The sequence below is a fragment of the Rhinolophus hipposideros genome, assembly GCF_964194185.1.
Source record: "Rhinolophus hipposideros genome assembly, chromosome: 17".
In the NCBI taxonomy this organism is placed as follows: Eukaryota; Metazoa; Chordata; class Mammalia; order Chiroptera; family Rhinolophidae; genus Rhinolophus; species Rhinolophus hipposideros.
Genome location: NC_138063.1, coordinates 42,289,429 through 42,310,649, shown reverse-complemented (window position 1 = coordinate 42,310,649; position 21,221 = coordinate 42,289,429). Strand labels below are relative to the sequence as shown.

At 37.7% G+C, this 21,221-nt stretch overlaps 1 protein-coding gene across 3 annotated transcripts in view; it reads right to left on the bottom strand.

Annotated features, from left to right (window-relative positions):
- The window catches only part of ESCO1 (establishment of sister chromatid cohesion N-acetyltransferase 1), a 55,973-nt gene extending 40,111 nt beyond the window's left edge, over window positions 1-15,862 (bottom strand). For 2 of the 3 annotated variants that reach the window (XR_013995294.1, XM_081078879.1), the window contains exons 1-4: window positions 15,304-15,862; window positions 6,898-6,999; window positions 3,907-4,009; window positions 1,503-3,634 (exon numbers count right to left, since the gene is read on the bottom strand). Coding sequence is in view for 2 of the 3 variants with exons in the window: in XM_081078879.1 (XP_080935005.1) it covers window positions 1,503-3,047 (1,545 nt within the window). In the remaining variant the exon portion in view is untranslated. Of the gene's footprint in view, window positions 1-1,502; window positions 3,635-3,906; window positions 4,025-6,897; window positions 7,000-15,303 lie in introns of those variants that run through there. The other variant, XM_081078880.1, reaches the window with a different exon arrangement.
- Between the last annotated feature and the right edge of the window lie 5,359 nt (window positions 15,863-21,221).

The window sequence follows — 21,221 nt, the reverse complement described above, 5'->3', positions numbered from 1 at the left end:
CCAAAGAAATGAATTATATTTCTTATTCTTTAATATATTCTCCACAAGCTGCCTTTTGAGTTTTGACAGGTATGTTTGCAGCGAGGAATTAGAAGATACACTCTCCAGCTGTACCTGGAGTATAAGCTATGTTTGCTGATAAAACGCACCGAGTTGAAAGCCACTCCATCTCTGCAAGCAGCCACACTTATAACTCAATACTACTACCACTCACTACTTATTCCTAATTACTATCACTATTTAAATAATTATCTTCTAATTAATACTTTCATTCCCATTTGTACAGAAAATAAAATCTAAAAGTACCATATGGTGTCTGTTCCCTGTAAGTTCACGCTGATTTTCAGTCCACGAGAGTAAATGATCTATATTTTCATGGCTTCTGGCATAAAGCCCAGACTCCTTACTCAAATTTGCTCCTAGACCAAAATGCTTCTAAAGAGAACTTCAACACACTCCCAAAACTTTAAGATAACATGACTTATTTCTCTACTCATAATTTTTTTCTCAAATCATCTTCTAATGCTCAGAGTATGTTGCTATAGAGGGAATGCTGGACTGAGAATCAGGACACTTGGATTCTAATCCTATTTATGCCACCAAATATATGACCTAAATCACATTGCTCTGTTACTGTTTCCTTGTTATAAACTAAAATAACTGAAACAAATGAGTTTTAAAATCTGTATTATTAAAATTTTTTAAATCTGTATTAGAGAGCTCCGTGGTGCTATGCATATAAAATTTCTGCTTATTAATTTTATGTATTGGTTATTTTTACCAATGATTTAACTTGGAAGAAATGGGCTTAGTTGCTTTTATGTTTCAAAACTACCTCCTCAGATAATTCATTAATCTTTCTTCCAGCTATTAGATTCTGTTTTTCAATTTACTTTTTCCATTTTAAAAATTCTTGACCACCACGGTTTTATTCTTAGACTGAAGATTGAATTATTTATATCTTTCAGACATTTTATGTGCCATCTGTTCAAGTGGCAAACCAAAAGGCATCCCTGCTAATTGAAATACTTAATTTTTAAATTTTATCAAGTGTGCAAAAAAGGTTGATTTGTGCCAGCTGAAATTAATTTTAACAGCTTGGTCTGAATTGAGCCCAACTTTAAGTTCTACATCTTAGTCACTATGAAACACAGTTTCTGTGGTTACAATTAACAGAAAAATGAAACATATCAGTGTATTAAATGAAAAACAAAAGCTAAAATTCAGCTCAGGTTTATGCGTCACATAAAATAAAAACAAAGGGTGAAAATGAGGAAACAATGAGAGGCGTTCATGTAAATGTGAGTCATTTAAAGAAGTCAGTAAGTTCTATCACTCACTACAAGACTGCGTTAATAAAACCCTTGCCAACAACTGACAGGATACCTTAATAAATGCCTCTTCAGCCTTTTGTGATTCCTAAGATAAAATATGTTGTAAACACTTATTTTTTATCAGAAAGTACTCAGATACTTCTACTGTACATAATGAAAATAGATTACCTTATTTGGTGTGGATTCAAAAGAATCTTTTATCTGGTTCTCCAATGGTGGATCAGGAGGTGGTTTTATCTGATTATCCAAATGATAATTTTCAGCAACCCTTTTTGTGTTTTCATTAATTTCAACTGTAATATCATTAGTTTTAACTTCTTCAGAATTAATTTCTTTCATTTCTTCCTGTTGGCAAAGTGTATTTTTATCATCATGTGGTTTTGTCCCTAAATATGTACTCTGAGTCACTGGATGAGGCATTTCTAATGCTGGTAGTGAAAAACTAGTTCGTAATAAGCCCAATTTAGGAGAAACTTGAAAGTTTGATTTATTTTGCTGCACAGAGTTAAATTTTGAGAGTTTAATTTTAGTCCAGTTGGAATTCTTTCTAGTTGAGCTGTTTATTCCATTTAGTATACATTTCACAGGCTTTGTTTTTCTGCTGGGGAAGAAACGATTACACTGAACATCTTGATTTGTTTCCTTTGAATGAAGTATTGGTTGTTCAATAGCAACTTCTTCCAATTTTATTTCTGTAGGTTTCTCCTCCTTCCCACTTTGCATTTGTGAAGATTCCTTTCTTACCTCTACAGTATCTGACTCAATTTCACCAGCAATTTCTTCACAGAGCTGGAGAATGCTACCTCGTTTGCTCTTTCCTGCTTGTTCATTATCTACACTTTGTTCAGGCACTGATGGCTGTGGACTTTTTTGGGATTTTGTACTGGTATTCACTTGTGAATGAACTGACTTCATCTCATTCTTCTTAGAGACCACTGAAGTAACCATTTTTGATCTTTTTATCTCAGAAGTTACAGGCACAGATTTTGTTTCCTCTTTTCTAGTATTCTTCTGAAGACAGTTTTCAGATCCTTTTACACATTGAGAACTATAAGTACAAGCTGTCTGATGGTCTACTTTGCGTTTTTTTCCTTTTGGGGAGTTTATTACTTCATTAATTACTGGATTTTCATCCTCTTTAGAGTCAGACTTCACGTCCAATACTTTTCTTTTTGCATGTTTTTGACTTGTTTTAACTTTATTAGATTTACTTTGAGTATTGCTACAGTACTCTTTTCTTGTTGGTGGCAAACTCTGTTTAACTGCTTGAACTTGACCCTGAATTTCTCTCCTACGCAGAGACCTTGTTGAAACCTCTGTTAACTGTTGTAGTCTTTGTGATCTCCGATTAAGCTGTTCATTTGATTTAGGGGTTTCATGCACTGATTTTTTCTGAGATAATTTCTTCTTTTTTGTACTTTCTTGTTGTGAATGTCCCTTCACAGTCATCGTATTTTTATTAATGGACTTACTAGCTTTTTCATCACTGGATGATGCTTTTGCTGACCTTGTACTCATGCATGTTCCTAATTCAGGCTGATTTATTTTACTTTCACTGGAAGATTTAACCAGTGATTTTATAGCTTCCTTTGGACCTGATTTTTTCACTAGATTCTTTTGAGAACCTTGAATATGTGCTTCTAAATTCTTATCATCATTTTTTTTAGTAACATTGGAAGAATTTTCTTTTGATTTCTCCTGAATGGACATCATTCCTGAGTCAGGTCCTCCTTTCTGAATAGTTTCTGAAAGGATTTTCGTATCTTGGCAGGTGCGAATGCTGAATGTCCAGTATTATTACTGAGGAGCAGGTCTTAAAAATCGACTTTGATGCTGATACACATTTTTAACAAAAATACTATTTTGCTTCAAGTAAGGTTTCTGTCATTCCTAGGATATGAGAAAAGCTGGCATGAAGGCTGAAAGATATTTTATTTTGAGCAAGGCAACTGAAATTTGAGGAAATTTTAATTCTAATTTGATATTTTTATAACTTTTCATGAAAAAATTTTAATTCAGGTTCAATCTGTTTTGTTAATATTTCAATTAATATTGGTTTTCAGGCCTGGCCCTATTACTGGAGGAGTTATTTATCACTGCCTGTCTGTTTTGACAATGTTTTTGAAAACTTTTTTCTTCTGAAGTCTACAAATATTGAACTTTGATTCATTTGAAACATGTCTTATAGCTAACACGTTTCTTTTCTTATTTGCTGAGTCTGTATGTTTTAAGTTCTTATCTAACCTCTTCCGTTTAATAAAATACTCTATCAATGTAGATTTCCTTTTGTGCTGCCATTTCTGAAAAATTTAAAAAAATAAAAATTAAATTTTGTACAATCCAAAAAATATGGCAATGCACTAGTATTAACTACAGTTAATGTAATAGTATTAACTACACAGAAATAATCTTGATTTATAAAAAAAATCTAACGTCTCTTTTTGAATTATTTAGTCTGTATACTTAAGGCTAACACAAAAAAGTATCCCAAGTACATTCTTATGAATAATCTATAACTTGTCTTATGTAAACACAGATAGTTAAAAATCAGTTTGTACTTGAGGTTACTTACAGTTCTTTTCCCACATGACAGAACTGATCTTTCAGCCACCATAACTCATGAAAACTTGATAAAATCATTCCTTACAATATCCTCTTAACACATCACACAGAACCTAAAAGAAAAAAAAATATTTTAAAATGTTTAAAAGGTACAAATAAAGATGTAACCATTCATTCACCTCTCATCAAATATAACACTCCATAATTTTACCATCCTTAGTCTTCAGAGCTTACTTTATGCATAGCACAATTTCAGTATTTCCAACCTGAAGTAAAAAACAATGGCACATACACACAACAGAACAGCATGCATCTATTCTGTTATAGAAAATGTTTTAAAATACAAAAAATAATTAATCACACATGCATACAATGGCTTACACTGGTAAAGTAAAATCCTATTTTGAGGAAAAACAGAGCTACATAAATAACTATATACATAGAAAAACACTGACACAGTTAAAAAGGCATATTTAAACACACACATTAACCTCTACTTTCATGTAAAACATACTATAAAGAGCAATAGATTAAAACTAGACAAAACTAGAAACCCGAAGAACAAAGAACAAAAGAAAAAAATGATAAAAATAAAAAGTATGGATGCTACAAAGAAGGAGCAATAATAACTAACCTCCAGACTGAAGAAAACCTGAATCCTAAGCGAGAAATAGAGAAAACTGAGAAGCAGCTCTACTTAAACCACAGAATCCCCCAGGACTCAGGAATTGGCAATACCAGGCTCCGTAGGACATGGGGATAAAAATGGGACTCAAAAGAACAGAAAGACTCCCAGACTGCCTTTCCAGTTACTAACACCCAGAAGATTGCCCTGCATTACTCCCTAAAGACTGGAGGTTTAAATCCCTGGAAGGAATAAAACCAAAAATCTTTCATCTGGGGGCTCAACAGTCATAGCTGAGGGAAGACATATTATACTGACAGAGGAAATAAGTAGAAATACACATACTGGTTGCTGAAACCCACTCCCTTCACCCAAAGCCTCTTTGCCTACTCAGATACTCCTAAAAGAAAGCAGCCAAGACTATATCAACTGCGAAGAAAAATTATTTTCTAATGAATCTGACAAGCCTAGAGAAAAGACCTAAAAAATACTGGTAAGGCCCACAGTCACTAAGTACATGTGTGCACAGGCACACACGTGCACTCACACATATGCATGCATGCGCTCGCTTGCTCTCTCTCTCTCTCACGCCCAACAGTAAGGAGACTACCAGCCCAACCCCTATTCTAACACAGACAGCATACTATCAGTTTTTAGTGTCCCAATTATAACCATGAGCAGATACACAAAAATCACCACATACATGAAGAAAACCTTAAAAAAAAAACCAAAAAGAACAGGAAACAAGTAGCTCCGAAGAAACAAACTATGCAAAGACAAAAACTAAAAATAAGCTAATTCGTCCATGAAATAAATACACAAGAACATTCACAGTACAAAAAGGATATTTTTAAAATTAAAAATGTAAAAGCAATGAAAAAGTCAATGGAAACATTAAAATATAAAGGTAAGAAGATCTACAAAGCAGAACAAAAAGACTGACATGGCAAATAAGAGACAAAGATAAGAAAATCAAAGGACGGTGAGTGAATATCCAATCGCATAGTAATTGGGGCTTTAGAAAACAGAGAAAAAGCACTGAAAACAAATCAAGAACACAAAAAATTTTCCTATAACTGAAAAAGACATGAGTTTCCAGATTAAGAGGGCCAAGAGAACCTAACACAATGGACGAAAAAGACTTTAAAAAGCATATCATGAGAACAAAGAAGACCCTCAAGCTTCTAGAGAGGAAAATCTCAACCACATATAGAAGATTAAGAATCAAAATTACATCAGACTTCTCAATAGCAACAGAAGAGATAATGGGAAAATCCTTCAAACTGCAGAAATAAAATTATGTCCAAAGTAGAATTCAATGCCCAAACAATTTAGTGAGTCTAGAATAAGGATAATTTCAGACATGCAGGGTTAAATTCAAAAAATTTACCTCCCACACACGTTCTACGAGACACTAGAGAAAGTGTACCATGAAATGAATGTATTAAAATGAATGAGAAAAGGAGAAAAGAGGAGGGAGTTCGGAAGAAAACAAACAAAAAAGATAACACATGTGCTATTACTGAAATTCGTATGAATAAATTAGATAATTAAAAATAATTTAAAAGGGGCCGGCCCAGTGGCTCAGGCGGTTAGGGCTCCATGCTCCTAACTACAAACGCTGCTGGTTCGATTCCCACACGGGCCAGTGGGCTCTCAACCACAAGGTTGCCAGTTCAATTTCTCGACTCCCGCGAGGGATGGTGGGCAGCGCCCCTGCAACTAAGAATGAACACGGCACCTTGACCTGAGCTGCCGCTGAGCTCCCGGATGGCTCAGTTGGTTGGAGCAGTCCTCCCAACCACAAGGTTGCCGGTTCGACTCCCTCAAGGGATGGTGGGCTGTGCCCCCTGCAACTAATAACGGCAACTGGACCTGGAGCTGAGCTGCGCCCTCCACATTTAAGACTGAAAGGACAACTTGAAGCTGAACGGCACCCTCCACAACTAAGACTGAAAGGACAACGATTTGACTTGGAAAAAAGTCCTGGACGTACACACTGTTCCCCAAAAAAGTCCTATTCCCTTTCCCCAATAAAATAAACAAACAAACAAACAAACAAACAAACTGGGGAAAAATACTGGTAAAAAATAGCAAAAGCTCATCACCATAACATATTCACAGAAAAGAAACCACAGATGGCTAGTTTGATAAAAACAGAATAATATAAATATAAAAAAACTAGGGGACCAAGTGTCAGGAGTGTGAAGAAAGCTTACTTTCACTACATACCCTCTTAAATATCTTATTATGTAGACATATAACCTTGTCAAAAAATTAAAATATAAATTAAATTTCTCTCTGAAAACAGAAAGTACATTTAGCACACTGATTGATCTTGGAAGGCACTAAATTATAAAAGTATAAACCACTTACCTTACTGAAATGAAAATCACATGTCACTTTGTCTTTAAGGTGACTGATGATGCTTCTAATGAATGATGCTTCTAATAACTTCCTGTGTGTTTCAGAATTAATCTTAAAAAAAATAAAATTCTATAGCTAAGGTAAAACAACCCTCTAAAAAACATGAGAATACAAAAACAGTATTGTCTATTAACTCATACATTAAAATAATTTACACTACGCAAGACAAAAGTAAACAATGGCCTAATGACTTTTCACAATTATATGCAAAACATCACACAATTGCAATATGGGCACCATCTCATGTTTACATGGTCTAATAGATTTGGGTTTTCTTCAAAAATAATCACTACATCCTACCCTAAACTCCACCTTCATGGAAGGAGTATATTTTCCTTCCCAACTGATGCTAAGCTTGGCCACATGCCTTACTTTGTCCTCATGGTGGGCAGAGTGTATTTCCCTGCCCCCAAATCCTTGGCCATCTGACTTGCTTTGGTCAATAGGATGTTAGCAGAAATGATGCAAAGGTTTGAAATGTCTTGGTGCAATTTGGCTTGCCCTCCTGTACCTCTGACATCATCATACGGAGGATTTCACCAGGTAGACACCTAGGCCCTTCAGCCTAGGCCCCATAATAAACAGAGTACAACTAAGCCAAACCCTAAATGAGATGCCAAGCCCAACCACATTGAGAAGTAAAGTCCACCCACACTCAGATGCCCGGCCAAATCTAACCAAAGTCACCTAACCCACAGCTGCTCTATAGATATGTAAACAAAAATAATTGCTGTTTTAAGCCATTGAGTTCTAGAGCAGCTTCTCACACAGCAATACCTGACTAATACATAGTGTGGTAAGCCTCAGAGGTACAATAACTTGAAAAAGTAAAGTTCATGTAATTTTCGTTATTACTTTAGCACAAAGAATCCTAATTTATAAAATGATGAATTACTTATTTTCCTCCAAATTTCTAAATGTTTTAATACATATGGCAGTTGGCGCCTACTCTAGAAAAGAAATAAACTGATACACAAATCTACAGTAATTGTCAATCACCTGTTCATCAGGTATGCTAAACAAAGATAGCTTCACTTTAGTTTGCCCTACATGCTAAATCATCACCAATCTAGCATTATATACCATAAAATAACCCCCTTTCTAATGAATCAAGGACCAAAATGCATTCTCTAACCTACTACCAAATTGATAAGACCCCCCCCCCCACACACACACACACCTATAGCTAGCTTATTAATACAAGCTTAATGAAATCAATATTGGGGTCAAAAACCAATAATCAAACTTTACATAAAACAATCACTTCAGAAAACCCACAGGAACATTTATATTTTACTATAGAAAGATACAAGATACATGTTAGAAAGTACCCATGAATTTAGAGTATGTGCATTTTAATCATTAAAACATTTACATTGTATATCACCCAATACATTTTAACTTTAAAGTGATTTTTTTGAAAAGCACTTTATAATTGAGATATAATTCCTATATTATAAAATTCGCCTCTTTATAGTTGTTGTTAGTATATTCAGAATTGTGCAACAATTGCCACTAATTCCAGATTATTTTCATCACCCCAAAAAGAATCCCATTCATTTGCAATCACTCCCCATTTCCTGCTCCCTCCAGCCCCTGGCAACTACAAATCTATTTTCTGTCTTTACAGATTTGGCTATTCTGGATGTTTCATACAATTGGAACCATAAAACATGTGGTTTGTGACTGGCTTCTTCCACTTAGCATAATGTTTTCAAGTTTCAAATAATGTAGCGTGAATCAGAAATACCTTGGCCCTTTATGGCTGAATACTATTCTATTGTATGAATGTACTATCACATTTTGTTTACCTATTCATGAGTTTACGGAATATTTGAATTGTTTCTACTTTTTAGCTATCATGAATGCTGCTGCTATGAAGAATCCTGAATGAGTTTTGTGTGAACATAAAATAGTCTCTTGGGTATATATCTAGGAGTATAATTGCAGAGCCATATGGTAACTCTAACTTTTGAGGGACTGTTTTCCAAACCAGCTGCATCATTTTAAATTCCCACCAGCTATGTATGAGCGGTCCAATTTCTCCACTTCCTTGCCAGCATCTGTTATTATCTTTTTATATTTTAGTTGTCGTTTTGGGTGTAAAGTTGTATCTGACTGTAGCTTTAGTTTGCATTTTCCTAGTGATTAATTAAGTTGAGTATCTTTTCATGTGCATTTCTTTGGAGAAATGTCTATTCAAATCCTTTCCTCATTTTTTAAATTGGGTCATTTTTCTTTTTATTATTGAGTTGTAGCAGTTCTTTATCTAGGTATTAGACTCTCATCAGGTGTATAGTTAAAAGTATTTTCTCCAATCTGTCAGTTTTCTTTGCACTTTCTTGTGAGAATCCTCTGATGCATAGATGATTTTAATTTTCATTAAGTCCAACTAATCTTTTTTTTTTTGGTTGTTTGTGATTTAGATGCCATTCTGAGAAACTATTACCTAATCCAAGACCATGAAAATATATATCTATGTATTCTTCTCTGATTTTTATAGTTTTAACTTACATTTAGAACTTTGATCCATCTTGAGTTCATTTTATATATGGTATGATGTAGGGGTAAAATCTTCATTCTTTTATATGTAGATAACCAACTGTCCTAGCACCATTCGTTAAAAAGACCATTCTTTACACACTGAATTGTCTTGGCACTCTAGTCAAAAGTCAATTGCCCATAAACATAAATGATTATATCTGGACTCTCAATTCTGTTCCACTGATCCACATAATCTTATGCCAGTACCACAAAGTTTAATTACTGTAGCTTTGTAGTAAGTTTTTTTTTAATTTGAGGTACAATTGGCATACTAGTTTCAAATATGCAACATAATGATTTGATGTTTTCAATGTGAAATGATCACCATAATAAGTCTAGTTAACATCTATCATCTTACAGTTACAAAAAAAAACTTTTGTGATGAGAACTTTTATGGTCTACCCTCTTAACAACTTTCAAATATGCAATACAGTATTAACTATAGCCACCATGCTGTACATTACATCACCGTAACTTATGTAACTGGAAGTTTGTAGCTTTTGACTCCCTTTATTCACCCCACTCCATACCCCCACCCTCTGGCAACCAATGTGGGGTATTTTTTATCGTTTATGGAAGGTTTTTTTAGATTTTACATATAAATGAGATCATATGGTGCAATGTTGTGATTTGTAAGAAAAATACATATTTGGTATTCATCCTGGCACACAGGTTCCAAAACCCTTGTAATTTCCTAAGTGCTGAGAGTGATAAAGCTGACTTTTGTTGTGTTACATTAGTTGAGTTCTGGAAAGCACCTAACCAGGGAGGTTGGTTGCCACTAGAGCCAACCATGTGATTAGAGCGTGGGAACTTTTGGTCCTATTCCAATCTCCAGAGAGGGGAAATGGGCTGCAGGTTGAATTAATCACCAATGGCAATTATTTAATCAATTGTGCAGATGTAATGAAGCCTCCATAAAAACCCAAAAGAACAGGGTCCAGAAAAGTTATGGGTTGGTGAACACTTAAGAGATTTGGGAATGCTCAGAGAACATGGAAGCCCCATGATCTTGCCCCATACCTACTCCTGCCTCCTCCATCTTGCTATTTCTGAGTTATATCCTTTTATAATAAACCAGTGATCTAGTAAGTAAAATGTTCCCTGTGTTGTGTGAGCTGCTCTAGCAAATGAATTGAACCCAAAGAGGAGGCTGTGGGAACCTCTAATTTATAGCCAGTCTTATAAAAGTACAGGTTAACAACCTGGGCTTTGCAATTATCATTGAGTCGGAGGGAGTCATTGGAACTCCCCGTCTGTAGCTAGTCAGTCAGAGAAACCCAGGGAACAACAACCTGGTCTTGTGACTGGCGTCCGAAATGTGTGTGTGTGTCTGGGGGTAGACAGAGATTAAGACTAAATCCTTAACCTGTGGGCTCTGATGCTATCTCCAGGTGTAGTGTCAGAATTGAGTTAAATTGTAGGACACCACGCTGGTGTCCAAGAATTACTTTGTGTTGTGTGGGAAGTCCCCCCCCACACACACACACACACATACATACACACTCGAAAATTCGGTACAGAAGTTTAACTGATACAGTATCTGTGTCTTTCTCTAACTCGTTTCACTTAGCATAATCCCCTCCAGGTACATTTGTGTTGTGCCTTCATTCTTTTTTTATGGCTGAATAGTATTCCATTGTATATATGTACCACATCTTCTTTATCCATTAACCCCACAATGGACATTTAGGTTGCTTCCATACTTTGGCTACCATAAATGCTGCTGCAATGAAGTGCAATGAACAAGGGGTGCACATATCGTTTCAAGTTTGTGCTTTTCGTTTTCTTTGAATAAATATACAGAAGTGGAACTGATGGATCACATAGTAGTTCTATTTTTAATTTTCTGAGAAACCTCTACAGTTTTCCATAATGGCTGCACCAATTTACATTCCCACCAATAGTGCACAAGGGTTCCGTTTTCTCCACTTCCTCGCCAACATTTGTTATTGCTTGTCTTTTTAATAAAAGCTATTCTAACAGGTGTGAGGTGATATCTCATTGTGTTTTTGATTTGCATTTCCCTGATTAATGATGTTGAACATTTTATCAACAATATACCTGTTGGCCATCTGTATGTCTTCTTTGGAAAAACATCTATTCAGATCTTCTGCCCATTTTTTAATCAGATTGCTTTTTATTGTTATTGAGTCCTATCAGCTCTTTACATATTTTGGATATTAACTTATCAGATACATTATTTACAAATATTTTCTCCCCTTCAATAAGTTATCTTTTCATCTTGTTGATGGTTTCCTTTGCTGTACAGAAGCTGTTTAGTTTGACATAGTCCCAGTTGTTTATTTTTGCTTTTGTTACTTTTGCTTATGGTGTCAGATTCAAAAAAATCACTGCCAAAACTGATGTCAAGGAGCTTACCACCTATATTTTCCTCTAGGAGTTTTACAGTTTCAGGTCTTATGTTCAAATCTTTAAATCCATTTTGAGTTAATTTTTTTATGTACAGTGTAAGACGGGTCCAGTTTTCACAACACCATTTATTGAAGAGACTGCCCTTTCCCCATTGTATATTCTTGGCTCTTTTTGTAGTAAGTTTTTTAATGAGGAAGTGTGTGTCCCTTAACTCTGTTATTCTTTTTCGAGATTTTTTTTGGCTATTCCATATCAATTTTAGAATCAGTTTTTCAACTTCTGCGAAAAAGCCAGCTTGGATTTTGACAGGAATTGCACTGATTCTGTAGATCAATTCACGGAATACTGCCATCTTAATTAGTCTTCCAATCCTTGAACATGGATCTTTTCATTTAATTAGGTCATCTTTAATTTTTTAAGCAATGTTTTGTGATTTTCAGTGTACAAGCCTTGCACTTTTTTTGTTAAATTTATTCCTAAGTACAGTAAGTCCTCACTTAAAGTCATCAATAAGTTCTGCAAAGTTAAGTGAAACAACGTAGAATGAAACCAATTTTACCATAGGTATAGGCTAACTGATGATATAAACAAGAGTTAAGTTCCTATGGCACCCCATCAACATTATAAAGAAACAACGCTGAATGAAACAATATCAAGAACCCACTGTACTTCACTGTTTTTGATTCTATTATAAAAGAAATTCTCTTACTTCCTTTTTTGGATGGTTCATCACTAGCATACAGAAATACAATTGATTTTTGTACCTTGACCATGTATCTTACCATGTTTCCCCGAAAATAAGACCTAGCTGGACCATCAACTCTAATGTGTCTTTTTGGAGCAAAAAATAATATAAGACCCAGTTTTATATTTTATTATATTAGATAAGACTGAGTCTTACATTAATTTTTGCTCCAAAGATGCATTAGAGGTGGTGGTACGGCTAGGTCTTATTTTTGGGGAAACACAGTATATAACCTTATTGAATTAATTTATTAGTTCTAATATGGGTTTTTTGGTGTGGACTCTATACAACAAGATGTGATCAAAAACTACAGTGAATGTTTAAATAAAAAAATGTACAGGGTAGCCAGTTAGCTCAGTTGGTTAGAGCATGGTGGTAATAACACCAAGGTTGCCAGTTTGATCCCCGCATGGGCTATGGTGAGCGGCACCCTCCTTAAAAAAAAAAAAAAAATTATTATAGTAAAAGACATGCCATTAATCCACCTCAAAACACCCCCCTCGCTTTGAACACATTTGTCCCATCCTTTTTGCCACTTTCTGAAGCCGTTCTGGAAGTCCTCTTTTTTGAGTGTCTTTAGTTGCAGTGTCATAGCTGCCTCGATGTCCTGAATCGAATCAAAATGTTTCCTTTCATGGTCATTTTGACTTTGGGGAAGAGTCAGAAGTCACACGGTGAGTAAGGTAGATAAGAACACACCATAATGTTTTTATTTGACAGAAACTGCAATACCAGAAGCGATGTGCAACATGGAGCGTTGTCATACTAAACTAAAGACACTCACGAAAGACAACTTCCAGAACTGCTTCAGAAATGGCAAGAATGATGGGATAAGTGTGTTTGAAGTGAGAGGGAGTATTTTGAGAGGGATTAATAGCAATGTGTCTTTTACTGTAATAATTTTTTTTTAATTTAAACATGTACCATATTTTGTGATCACACGTCATACGATCATGTCATCTGCAAACAGAAATAATTTTTTCCTGCTTTCCAATCTGGATGCCTTTATTTCTTTTTCTTGCCCTATTACCCTGGCTAGAATCTCCAGTACAATGTTGAATAAAAGTGGCAAGAACAGACATCCTTGTCTTGTTGCTGATCTTAGAGAAAAAGCCTTCAGTCTATGGGACTCTATCTGTATTATAAAGAATTATATATGTCAGGAAGACTATACTATTTGTAGGGGAAAAAATAAGTTATATTTGCTTTCTCTTAATCACTAATGATGACACAATAGAAACATTTCTTAATATAAAGTCCTTAAAATAACTCCTGGCACAGCATAGACACTTATTAACTATCAGCTACAATAATAATTAGCTATAAGAGTTAATATTATTGATACAACATTTCTGATGAAAAGAGAACATAAAAAAGAAAATATTTACCTTAGTTACTCCTAGTTTTACTTAACTGTTTGACAACTCCATTTCAGTATTATCATTATCCCTTTCAACATCAATAATTACGTTAATTCTAAACTATTCAATTATTTACATTAAAGCAGTAGTTTTCTCAGTGTGGTAAGGGACTCTGAAGATACCAGAGACTCTTTCAGGGGGTTCATTAAGATCAAAACCATACATGGGTAAACGTGCAAAACACACCAATAAACTTTAGTGCAATATTGTTAAGTATGAAGATGTGCTTTCAGATTCCACATGGCACCTAACCTTTAAGAAATTACCACTGCCTGAGTTTTGCTGTAGAATTAAAGAATATCACACTTATCTGAAAGGTTATTTAAAGTACTCCTCCCAATGTATGTTTAAAGTTGGACTTTCTTCCTATACTTCAACCAGAACAACATACAACTACAGATTAAATGCAGAAGCTGATAGGAGAATTGATATCTTCCATGAGGCCAAACATTAAAGAGATCTCTAAAAATATAAAACATTTGCCGTTCTTTGACTAAACTGTTTTACTTTGGAAAACAGTTGTTTTTAATAGAAAAATGTCATTCATATTTATATTAACCTGCAGGGAGGGGTGTGGGGGGGGAAAGTGAAGGGTGGGAAGAGGCTGGGGGTACAAGGTGGGAGAGTGCTATCAGTTTTGGACTTGCTGTCCCTTGCCGCCGGAGTAAAACAAGCCCTCCTTGTCAAACCATCTACTGAAGAGTGAAAAAAATCGAGGACCCAATCCCCTTCTGCTCGCACCTATCTCTGTAAACTTCCCTACGGACCTCACTGCATCTATTTCTACTCCAAAGCAGTTCTTCTACCTGTGCCCCGGCGCTCAAGTCCAACCCCAATGACTCTGTGACCTTGGTCCCGGGCCGCCACTCCCCTCCCAAACTACAGACCGAGAAACCAAGACCCCCACGTCCCTCCCCGCAGACCGCAGAGGCCTCGGGGTTCGGGCCGGGTCGGCGGACGGCGGCGGGGGCAGGGAGCCGGCCGTAGGGACCGCAGCGCCGCGACGGCTCGGGGGAAACGCCGAGGAAGCCAGCCGGCGGAGGTGAGCGCCAGGCCCGGCCACCTGCGGGCCGCCCCCGCCCCCGCCCCCGCCGCCCGGCGGTCGCCATGGCTGCACGCCACCTCGGGTTCTGGCGCCCGCGCAGCCGCCTAGGGACCCCAGCCTGCCCCGGTCCTGGCTCACGGCCCCTCAGGACCGCTGACCGCCCAGCAAGCGGCGGCAGGTGAGGCGGCGACTGGGCAGCCAAGACCCGCAGGTTGTTTGCTTACCTCCAGCGACGGCGTCTCGGAGCCGCCCACTCCCTCCCAGGGGCGCCAGGAGCCTGAAGGAGAGGGTTCAGAAAAGGCGTGCGAGGCAACACAAGGGTGGGACAGGAAGGGGGAGAATCTTCTGGCACTCCAAAAGGGCTGGCAAAAGGGACGTGAGGACGCAGGAGGTGCGACAGCGGCTGGCGGGCACGGTCGGGACGCTCCGGTACCTCCCTCACTCTTGGCCAAGGGTCCAACGAGAGCCGGCAGACCGCCTCACATCCGGGTATCAGAGGACACTCCGCAGCTTCTGCCGCGACCGCCGCCTCCCCCGCGGCGCAGAAACGCCAAACTTCCGGCGACGACAGCGACGCCTCGCCCGTCAGATGGGAGTTACCTGTGACCGTCTTGGGCGCGCTTGCGCAACGCTCTTCTTCGGCCCCAACGGGCTCAGCTGACGTGCCTTGAAGACGAAGATGGCCGCCACGCTCGCTGCGTGTCACGCAGTTTTTCACCCCTGCGGGGTTGGCGGGGCGTCGGGGAAAAGCGAGCCTGCGTCCATCCTAGGCGCAGGCGCGGTGGGAGGCCTCGCGTGCGCGCACCGCGGGTGGGCGCCTCGCAGGGAAGAGGCGGCGCCCCCTGGCGGCGCCCGCTTGCCCTCCCGGGGTCGTCTCTTGGAATAAAGCCACCCACGCTCCTAGTGGGAGTGGTTTGTGGTGGAAATCCGTCGCCACAGGTTCCTCTGCAGGTAGCAGGCAGTTCTCTAATTCAAATACCTTTAATAGTCTAAATGGGCCAATGTAAAGAAAAGGGGAAGCATTGACCCTTTTCTCTCGTTCCCCTGAACTGCACTCCAACGTCTCCAAAACTGCAGGGCTTCTCCTTCTGCTTGCACACTTTATTCCTTGTAAACGAGCACAAGAGTCTACAAGAAATTGTACAATATTCCACTAGGTTTAGTCATGGCGGATAGTCAAAGTTTTGGCTCTTCGAAGCCTCTACAGATAGAATCCAGGGTTCAATCACTAGGATTCATGGTTCCCACACTGCTTTTGAACATTTTCTATGCTACTCTTTCCTTATTTGCAGAACTGAGGATGGATAAATCAGTAATCTTGCCTTTCAGAATCTGAAGAGAGGTGGTCCTAGGTGAGTTCTCCCCTTCCTGATTTCTTTTGACACCAAGTACAACCAAAATGTGCTCTAAGTTTGTCAAGCTTGTTGTTCTGACAATACATCTTCCACAAAACTTTATTGAGCTGTCAGTTTAGTCTGGAGGCTATGGTTTAAAAACCAAAACAGAGATTGGTTCTGATGGGTGAGGCTGTTGCCCACATGACCATTGTGTTAATTGGCAAAAGCCTGCCTACTGCCCCCACTCCCATCCCTGGTCCCTGATATATATATATATGGTATATATGTAAGGTATATGTATGTATATATATATATATATATATATATATATATATACATATACCTTAATGGCATATGCCAAATGGCTTAAATGGGGAGAAAAACCTCAAGAGTAGACTGCCATCCTGGTTAAAGTTGGTTATCTACTAGAGTGACCTATATTTGCCTTTACCTTTAGATTGTCAGACAACTGGTGGGATTTCTTTTCGTGTGTAAATCTCTTTATCTTTAGGAACTCAAATTCTGACATATTTATAAATACACAAACCGTATTTACAAGTTTCCATTCCCACAAAATAGGTCTCTGCTTCTGAGTAACCTATTCCACATTACTTGTTGTATTGGCCACAATCAGGAGCCTAGGAATCCTTACAAATGTCAGACTATATGAAATCATGTGTAATTACACTCTAATTTTTGATACATAAGTAAATCATATTTGATGTACAAGTCATTTCTGCAAGTCTAGATTTTCTTTTCTAAAACTAAACATAGTTTCTTAAATGTGCTGCGAAAGCATAAAATAGTTTGCTTTTACAATACTGTATTATAAACTTCAAAGTTGCTAAGAGACTAGCTGTTCCCACCACACAAAAAAATTAATAATTGTATGAAGTGATACAGGTATTGTTTACCATGGTAATTGTATTGCAATACATAAATGTATCAAATCAACATGCTGTACACCTTAAAGTTATGCAATTTTGTATGTCAGTTACAGCTCAATAAAAACAAATTTAAAAAAATATTTTGTTTTTGTGGGGAAAAGTAGTTTTCCCCACTATTATTCTTTATCATTTTAAAATATATTTTTCAATTCTGATTCATTAATGCCAGAGAGCTCAATCTGTAGTTTGATTAAATCTTAATTATTCTGTAATAGCATGTTTGACAAAATTTGTTTTGCCTTCTATCAATGGGTTGTTTTTTTTAAGAGTTGTCTATCAATAAACTTTAGAATTTTGTTCATTTGACTTGGTTGTCTACTAAAAATAATCATGCTCAACTGAATAAATTATTTTGCTTGACTGAGCTTTCAAAGATTATACAAGCTCACAGCGACCTGACCCCAGCAAAAAGAGAGGTCTCCATTCCTAAAAACTCCTGAGAAAGTCCTAGGGGAGAGCTCTGATTGGTACACCTTTTGCCATGTGCACATGCTAAAAACAAATACTGTGGCCTAGATGATTCATCTTGATGTTTAACGTGGTTCTGTAAATTGTGAAGCTCATTTCTACAATCCCTACACAAATTCTGTTGCTGAACTCAAAATTGTGAATGTAATCTCCTGGACTTGCCTAAGTTATTTGTTTGCCTTCCTGACTCCAAACTGCAGAATGTTCTTTTCTGTACTTGCTTATCATTAGGACATCTACTTCTAAAAGCTAACAATGGAATAGTTGCATTGTCACACACATTATACTCTCATTTCCTTGTTTTTCTTCCTTGTGACCAATCTAAATGCCTGTAACATATAAAACCTCTGCTAACTCCCAGAAGACAGGGTAGTCTCACTTGTAGACTGACTCTTCTGCTAGCAGCAAATAAAGGCTTTTTCTTTGTTGCTCCACTCTTGTTGACTTTATTTCAGGACTCTTGACAGTTTTACAAGATGAGAGAGTAAAAATTCTAAAGACTTTTAAGGTAGAAAATAAAAACAAGGAAAAATTCAACAATTTGGTATAAATCAACTGATAATGACATTTCAATTTGCCATCCTTTGGTAAACCCACCACTAACACATACAAATAATAATGCTGGCCCCACATACTTGAGAGGGGATAAGTAAGTGTTAGCCAGATTGAAGAACTGAAAGTACAATAGTCTAGAGAGGAGAGTGAGCTTGAAGAGTTCCAGGAGCTCAAATATTCTAATACTTTTGAGTAGAAAAGGGATTAAAGTAGGCAGAGCTCCAAATAGGAAGAGCCTTGAGGACACTAGGGAGGAGTACTTTGTGCTCAATACTAGGGATACTGCAGTGAACAACACACAAGGTCCCCTTCTTCACACAGCATGCATTCTGATGGGGAGACATTCACTTATTTCACAAATATTTATTGAGGGCACATTGTGTGCAAGACGCTATTCTAGATGCTGGGTATGCAGAAGGTGAACAGAACAGATGCAAATCCCTGCCTTCAGACCGTTTCCATTCTCATGTCAGTCAATAAATAAGTAAACAAATAACAATTACACGCAAATAAGGAAATAAATGTGGTAATAAATAGAGCAGCACTGTCTAGTAGAACTTCCTTTGGTTATGGAATTGTTCTATATCTGCAGTGTCCAAAAAGGTAGCTATAGCCACATATGAGTATTGAGCACTTGAAATGTGATTATTATAATTGAAGAAATAAATTTTTAATTTTACTTAATTTTAATTTAAATAGCCTCACTTAGTCATTTTTAATCCAGGGGCTCATTAATATCATGATGAGTTTTGTTTTTTTAAAACTCTCTCTTAGAACTGGTTCTTCTCTTGTTTCTAAGGAAGTTTCCAATAACTACCTCTCCATTCATATCCAAAAGGAGCGTATTCCTACGAAGTAGTGATTAAATCAGCTTACATCCGAAGTCCACTGTGGACAAGTAATGGAATGTGATTGTTGATCTAAAGGTAGAGTCAGCTTCCTTAGGACCATACGAATCACCAGATTATTAGAAACTGTTGGAAAAGGAAGGGGATAGATGTTGAGAAGGCAGCACATGTTAATTACAGTCTTGTTACTCAAATTGTGGTTCATGGACTCCAGGCATCTTCACCAACCGAAGGCTTGTTAGTGTTAAACAACAAAATTCGACAGAGTAAATCTGAAGATTTAATTGACTTTATTAAGTGATTTATGAATCGAGCAGCATACCATTTATCAACTAGAAGGGTACTACTCTGAGGGGTTGTACAAATTGGAAGGTTTTAGTAGGAAGCAGAAAAGGGCAAGGGGGCTATTACTGAAAGAAAAGAAGCCAGGACATCTTTTCAGGAAAGAAGGGGAAGGGTTTCCATCATGTAGATCGCCTCTTCTTTCTATCGGGTGCATAGAAAGGGCCTAGCTGTCAGATGACCTTCCTGGTGCTTGACCAGAAAATTCCTAACTGGTTAATTAAGATTTTGGTTCTGGGAGAGATGGAAACTGCAATTTCAGGTACGAAATCTAGGTTTGGTATCACGGGCTATTAGCACGAGTGATGCCCTTTAGGGCATGTGGCTTTTTTTTCTTTAACATTATAAATGTAGAATTTCAGAGCCCACACCAACTAAACCAGAATTTTCATTCTGAAGTCTGCTCCAGGTGAGTCCTATACACATTAAAGTTTGATGAGCATTGCCTTAATGAAGTCCAAGATTTCCGATGACCAGGGATGAAGTCCAAACTGATGATACAAGTTAAAGCCATGGTTTTGGAGGAGATCATCTAGGCTAAAGGAGAAAGCATCCAAAAGGAGAAAGCCCCAGAGTACCATAATATGTAATGGCTCAGTAGAGGATGAGACAGCTAGAAAGAGGAGTAGCTAGTAGGATAGGAATAAAACCAGATGTATTTGCCATCCTGGAAGCAAGAGAGGAAAGAGAGTGTTTCAAAAGGAGAATGTTTGTGTTGAGTGCTGCTGAGATGTTTAAGATGAGGACAGAAGTTTATCTTGGAGGTTTCTGATGACTGTTAGAATAGCAATTTCCGTGTAGTTTGAAGAGTGAATTGGAGGTCATAAAAACAAGCATAGACAGCTCATTCAAGTTTTTCTGTGAAAGAAGTCTGGCAGTATCTGGAACTGCATCAGAGGTGAGCTTTTGTTTTGTTTTGTTTTTCAATTTTTTTTGTGGGGGGGAATATTGGGGAACAGTGTGTTTTTCCAGGACCCATTAGCTCTATGTCAAGTCGTTTTCAATCTAGTTGTGGGGAGCGCAGCTCAGCTCCAAGTCAAATCATTGTTTTCAATCTAGTTGTGGAGGGCACAGCTCACTGGCCCATGAGGGAATTGGACGGTCGACCTTGGTATTATGAGCACTGTGCTCTAACCATTGGACAAAACGGCCGCCCCAGAGAGTTTTGTTTTTAAAGTAAATTTGTACGCTGATGAAAAACAAATCTGGTAGAGACAGAGAAACTGATGATTCAGGTTAGAAGGGGATAACTGAAGGTATGAAATTTTTGAAAAAATGAGCGAGGGGATCCATATTACAGTGAAGAGGAATTTGCCTTTGAAAGAAGCAATACTTCTACCTTTGCAACAGGAATAAAGCATAAGGGTGGCTTCTGTTTCTCCAAGAAGTAGGAAACATTAGCAGAGAGTGATTTGGCAGAGGGACTATAAAAGTTTTGAGAGGAATAAAGAAAGTATGAAATAGTTTGTGAGCTTATAAGAGCGTCAGAACACTATCTCTGGGCAACGTAGGGTACCCTTTTGAAGTTTGCGACCAGAATTTAAAGTGAAAATAATTAGCTAAATTGTGTCATTTTCTCCATGTACATTAAGTAGTGCTGAGGTTCTTGGTTTGGGAGCAGAATTAGCATAATCCTTTGGGCTTC